This window comes from Sinocyclocheilus rhinocerous, unplaced genomic scaffold (assembly GCF_001515625.1).
Source record: "Sinocyclocheilus rhinocerous isolate Xijiao unplaced genomic scaffold, SAMN03320098_v1.1 scaffold3326, whole genome shotgun sequence".
In the NCBI taxonomy this organism is placed as follows: Eukaryota; Metazoa; Chordata; class Actinopteri; order Cypriniformes; family Cyprinidae; genus Sinocyclocheilus; species Sinocyclocheilus rhinocerous.
In genome coordinates this window covers 28651-35162 of record NW_015666970.1, presented here as the reverse complement: position 1 = coordinate 35162, position 6512 = coordinate 28651, and the positions used below count along the sequence as shown (strand labels likewise).

Genomic DNA, 6512 nt, shown 5'->3' with positions numbered 1-6512 from the left:
CACATCTGTGTGACTTCTAGTCCCCTCCGTTGCAACTCTTCCTGCTGCAGCTTGTTTTTGGTCTCTGCTAGCTCTTTCATAAGGCCGTTGCATTCCGAACGCAGTTTATTCAACTCGGATGACTGCCTGAAAAAAACACATTAAACAAAAACACAGCCTTATTTGATGGATGATCTTGAAATACTATATTATGAATCTTGACACTATAAGTGGACCAAAGGAGAGGAATTTGGGAGTTGGCGGGACTCACTTGTTCTCCATCTGGTTGGTGGTGGAGCATCTCTCCACAGCATCCCTCAGGATGCCGTTTTCCTGCTGCAGTCGTGCGATCTGTCCTTCCAGCTGTTCTCTTAATTGTTGGAACTGCAGAGAGAAAGGTAACTTGTCATTACATGTTCTTACACATAAACATACCACATCAAGCATGCTTTCTTATGCTCTATTATGACTTGCATGGTTAGACCACTAAGTCTTATCGGTCAAAGAGATTGATTACCTTAATCTGCATCTCCTGGTAGCTCTGAGCTTTCACCTGCATGATGTCTTTCTCTCTGGCAACACGATGTTCATGCAGCACAGACTCCACGCAGCCCGTCTTCTGCTTCTCAGCCTGCAGTTCCTGAAGTCCCAGTCAATAAATTACTACCAAGCTCAGTCATATTCATATTTTTACACCATATTTATGTTACTTATTTTCTATATTGTGTCATACCGAGAGCATGTTTATGTGGCACTTTGCAAAAAAAAAGGGCTTGAAATAAAAAAAAGTCATAAAAAGACCATTTTAATTTTTAGTCAGAAAAATTGAGAAATATTTTAATTATTCAGAACTTTTTTCTCAAATTAATTTAAATATTATATGCAGGTTTATTTTATATGAGGTTTGCAAATTTTGGTAACATGTCTGAATAGTGATAACAACCCTGAAATGATTATTTTAGTAATAAACATTAAGTAAACAAACATTTAATGAATTAACCAATAAACCAACTGAAAACTTCTGGTAACAGGGCTGAAAATTGAATGAGATTAAGATAAGGGTTCAAATGAATTACATTTTTGGGTGCACAGATTTAATGTATTTATGCATTTTTTTTTTTTATTGTGATAGAGGAACTTAAAAATATATAATGAGTAACCAATTTGTACCTTATTCATGAAAAGTGCCACACATTTCAAAACCGGGAAGCCTGGTACTCACATCAGGAAATATAAGTGAAATAATTTACTAACCTGGCTTAACTGTTTGACTTTGCCCTTGGCGATAGACACCTCCTCCTGTAACGTGCTCAGAAGACGATCTTTCTCTGCGAGTTGCTGGGCCGAGGGCTCAAACTTAGCTGCAGACTGAGAAAGCGAAACCAGAAAAAATCATCAGAAATCTGACGACTCAAGCTTTCACTATAGACCACATTTCATTACTGCATGATAGCAAAAAACACTAAACAAAAAACAAAAGTCAACCTAATCTTCTAACCTTATACCAGCTGTCCAAAGCGTTGGGACTCTTGTCTCGGAGCAGCGAGACGAGACTGACCACATCAGAATCTGACAGCACGAGTCCACTCAGACTGGCCAGCAGCTCCTTGAGCTTCACCTCACAGTTCTCTGCACAAAAACAGACACGTATTAGCCACCTGTTCAAGCCGTAGGCCACCAGGAAAAAAAATAAATAAAAAAATCACAATTTCAAACCCTCCGTAGGCAGTATTTTATGGGATCATAGGTTGTGCTGTTTCCTAATATGCCTTCTTTAGGCCAATTTCTAAGGCAGCATTTTCCTACATCCTTTGTGGAACAGACCATCCCATTGTGTATTGTGACAAGCTCAGTGGAACAAATATTCCAAGATGGTGGAGAATGCAGATTATGAATATACTTATAACTCATTAAACATGGCAAAGTATCAATACATTTTTTAAATAATTCAAATCTGGCTAGACCCCCCATTTTGTGTAAAAAAATAAAAAAATAAAAAACAAGCCAAAAAAAAAAGGTGTATGAAAGATGCCAAGTACCTTTGTTGGTTTCGCTCTTTTGTTTCTTGCCATGTTTGGTGGGTGCAGGAGCAGGGGGCGGAGCCTCATTGTTTTGGTTGCTCTGGTGGTTTGTCGAGGTGGTGGAGTCAGTGACCGGGGCTGAGGACTGGACATGCGCCTCATTAACTGAAACCACAGCAATTATTAAAGCTATACTTTACACAAAACTAAAATCACTTACTCATCATGTTGTTCCAATCCGGTTTAACTTTGTTTCTTCAATGGAACACAAAAGGAGAAGTTTAAAAGAATGTTCATGCTGCTCTTTTCCATACAATAACAGTGAATGAGAAAGGACACTTCCAATGCTCTACAGTAGTCCATAGAACTCATGAAAATATTTCTCAAATATGCAGTTTGAATTTACCCAAGTGAGATATGAAAGCATATAGACCACTTCTATGGTGCTTATTTGCTCGTTTTGGAGCATCACAACCCCTGTTCATGGTATAATTTTCTAACAGAGAAAAGAGCAGCATTTAGAACATCTTTAGAACATCTCCATTTGTGCTCCTTGGAGGCAAGCCAGTCATATGGTTTGGAACAACATGACAGTGAGCACATGATAGATTTGAACTAGCCCTTTTATATAGTGCAACATTGGCTTTAGGTTATAAAATCTTGCCATAGATCTCACAGACCAGATGCCTACTTTACTGATTCACTGACTCAACTGAGAATTTTAACCTCTCTAGTTTGTCTGATTTTGGTTTTTTCTTACCCGTGATGACAGGTTCCACCTTCTGTTTCTTCTTCCTACGCCCACTGCCGCTGGAGGCAGTTGGTGGCGGTGCTGCTGCGGCAACAGGGGCGGCTCCGTCCTTTGCCTTTATCTCCACCTCGGTGATCACAGGCTCCTCCTTCTTCACCACAGGAGGAGAAAGATCAGGCTTGACCTCAGGTGGATGCTCTTCTGTGAGAAATGAGAGCTAGAGATCTTTAGAGAGGAGCATGAGAAGGTGTTCTGGGTGGTTGTTAGGGTAATGATGGTGCTTGTCAGAGTGTTCTGAATGGTTTATGAATGGTTCTGGTTTTGAATGGTTTTTAGTAGCGGTGCACCAAAATTTCGGCAACTGGACATTTTTGGGCAAAGCAGCAAAAACCAGCTGTACACATATGCTAAGTGTTGGTATACTTTGGCCTTTACTATTCACAAGTTGAATACTGTACATTGGATTGCCCTCATGGAAGAGAACATTGCACATTTTCAACACAACTTATAGGAACATGTGTTATGCAAATGGAATGTTTGTAGGTAGTCCACTCACCAGACTCACTCTTTTGCTTCTTGGCTTTCTTTTTGCTGGTAGTCTCAGTTGGTGCAGGGGGCGTGGCCTGAGGCTGCGGTGGGCTGGACTGCTTGGTCAGGGGGAGGGGCTGCTCCTTATGGACAGCAGGTTTGGAGCCATTGACTTCTGGTTCTTCTGAGGCAGGAGGGGTAGTTGGGGTTGTACGGCAAAGGGGTACAACCGTTGGGACAGCAGCTGGAGAAGCTTTTGGCTTTTTCTCTTTTTTTTTCCTCTCTCTTATCCCGGACGGAGGTTCTGCCAGGACCGGAGCAGTAACCGGTGGACTCACGGGCACCGCCTCAGAATCCTCATTATTCGAGGTAGGGCTAGTGGCATCAGATGTATCGAAATCCCTCAGGTCTTCCTCTGACTCGCCGCCCCCACCTCCTCCCACTCCACTTCCGCCGGTCTCCTTCTTCTTGTTCTTCTTTTTCTCGTTCTTTTTACGAGTATCGGGCTTGATGGGAGGCAATTTAAGGTCTCGCTTCTGGCGGGCCAGAACCTCATCGTAGGAAGTCTCTTTCATGAAGAGCCAGAAAAAGAGGAACATGACAGCGATGACCAGTGACGGTGCCAGGATGAGCAGGTACTGTGAGTCAGCCATGTCCAGCACCATTCTTGAAGAACGCAATAAAGAGCAGAAGGACAGAAGTGAGCACAAATATTCAGCAGGATGCGTGACAATAGGGCCACTTGACAAATGCAAACTACAAAGGATCAAAGTTGTGTATATGGACCTATTTCAAGGTCTTTCGGCTAAAACACAAACATGAAAAAGGCATAATATCTACACTACTTAACACTAGAACCGCCAGAGGTCACTGTATACCTAAAAGCGCCAGCGGGTAAATTTTACCCACGCACATGGCAACTGTATTTATATGGCTAAAGTGTTAAAAACACAATGATTATATTTTGTAAACCCTGTTAAAATTAGACAGAAATGTAAGAATCAAAGAACAAATGCAACATATTTGAATTTTAAATTGTAATTATGGAAATGAGATACAAATGTGCATTTACATGCATTTACAGGTAGTTGTATATGTGTGATAAATGTTTATAATCACTGATCTTGGGGAACGACATTGACACATTGACAGTAATATGATAAGTCTGGTCCACATTGCAAGTTTTGACTGAGGATTCGCTGACTTTTTGTTTATAACAATATGTCCTGATTCCCTGATTGTGTAAAGCCCGCCAATCAGATTGAGCTGTTTTGAAAAAGCTCTCGCCACTTTTGTGACAAACATTAAAAATGTGATAAATAACAACTAATAAGATAAAGTGCAAATGACTTTTAGAGGAACAAGTAATGTTATATATATATATGTTTGTATATGTTATATTCATTGTTTTGAACAAATCTATTGATTTTGTCTAATCTAAATCTTGAAAGATGTAAAAAAAAAAAAAAACAGTTGGAAACACAGGGCTGGCCATTCTGACAGATTATTTGATGTGTTTAAAAATTGTAAAAGTGTAAGTTAGTCATGTCAAGTGACATTTATTTTTATACAGGGGTGCACATAAGTTTTTCTGCCTTGTTCTCATAAGAGCACCTGGAGATTTGGTTTGGTCCTCACACAGCACATAGTGTGATCCATTAAATATAACTATACAAAAAATAAATTAATAATAGTGATAATAATATTGTGGTCATTTATTTTATTTTTAAAAAATAAAATAATAATGTGTGATAATACTATTATATTTCAAAATAAAAAGGGAGTATTAAATACAATTAAGTATTTAATATATGAATTTTCATCATATTCTAACTTAAAATCAGCAGGCTTTTATTTTGGCGGGTTGCCGGCAGGTAAGTATATGCGCTGCCGGGTTTGTCTCTGCCGATTGAAGAGTGTCAGTGAATGAAATGTCACAGTTTTGCATTGTGTTTTGAAAACGGCAGCAGAATTATGCTTTCATTTCAAATAGAAATTGTATACAGTATTACAGTTTGTCTTAAATGGTAATTGTGCATTAACAGCTGTCAACCATGCGCACCTGCGTACCACTTATGTCCACCTCTGTTTATACAGTGCTTTATTACAATACATGTTTTGTTTTTTGTTTTGTTTTTTTATCAGAGCAATGTAACATTAATGAACAAGAAAATAACTGTCAATTTAGCAAAGTTCATCATTTATGAAACAAGTTCAATTTAGCTATAAGCCCCCTTACGAAAAATACGTTTATTCAAGTGTGCTATTAGTATACTTCTTTTAACACTAGAACCGCCATAGGTCGCTGTATACCTAAAAGCGCCAGCGGGTAAATTTTACCCACGCACATGGCAACTGTATTTATATGGCTAAAGAACATATTTCACTGTATTATGCTACTGTCTTCACAAAGAAGTGTCTAGAGTCATGAAATGATTATGTCTAGTCATCAACTATATTTTTATCCTGTTGTTTTATGTTCAAGACTTTTTAATGCAGGCTACACTAATCCATAATGGTCAGAAGCCTAAGCTAAAAAAAAATGGCATGGCATTTAGTGTTTCTAATACCTACCTTCCATAACAGGGTTGTGACGGTGAGGAAATTTTCCCACTGGTTAATCGACGTGTGACAACACCGGTAATACCGGTATCACCGCGGGGGCGGGGGAATTCCCTCTTTTCCTTGCTTTCCTTCACTTTTAAATAGCTTGTAGCACATGGCAACTGTATTTATATGGCTAAAGAACATATTTCACTGTATTATGCTACTGTCTTCACAAAGAAGTGTCTAGAGTCATGAAATGATTATGTCTAGTCATCAACTATATTTTTATCCTGTTGTTTTATGTTCAAGACTTTTTAATGCAGGCTACACTAATCCATAATGGTCAGAAGCCTAAGCTAAAAAAAAATGGCATGGCATTTAGTGTTTCTAATACCTACCTTCCATAACAGGGTTGTGACGGTGAGGAAATTTTCCCACTGGTTAATCGACGTGTGACAACACCGGTAATACCGGTATCACCGCGGGGGCGGGGGAATTCCCTCTTTTCCTTGCTTTCCTTCACTTTTAAATGGCTTGTAAAAGCGGCGTGCGCATTTTACTTTCACTTTCAAATTATGGCAATTCGGCGTAAAGCAATTGTTCATTTTTAGTTCGTTTGAATTTTCCCTCTTTTCCTCACTTTTAAATAGCTTAAAAGCGCCGTGCGCTAGGGCTGTCACGATTAT

General features: G+C 39.2%; 1 protein-coding gene across 2 annotated transcripts in view; it reads right to left on the bottom strand.

Moving 5' to 3' along the window:
- The window catches only part of LOC107733322 (kinectin-like), a 28544-nt gene extending 24520 nt beyond the window's left edge, over nt 1-4024 (bottom strand). The window contains exons 1-7 of one of the 2 annotated variants that reach the window (XM_016544895.1): nt 3308-4024; nt 2761-2952; nt 2019-2165; nt 1478-1608; nt 1234-1347; nt 497-619; nt 251-363 (exon numbers count right to left, since the gene is read on the bottom strand). In XM_016544895.1, coding sequence (XP_016400381.1) covers nt 251-363; nt 497-619; nt 1234-1347; nt 1478-1608; nt 2019-2165; nt 2761-2952; nt 3308-3944 — 1457 coding nt within the window. In that variant the 5' untranslated portion in view covers nt 3945-4024. The remainder of the gene's footprint in view (nt 1-250; nt 364-496; nt 620-1233; nt 1348-1477; nt 1609-2018; nt 2166-2760; nt 2953-3307) is intronic. The other variant, XM_016544896.1, reaches the window with a different exon arrangement.
- Nucleotides 4025-6512: the final 2488 nt, after the last annotated feature.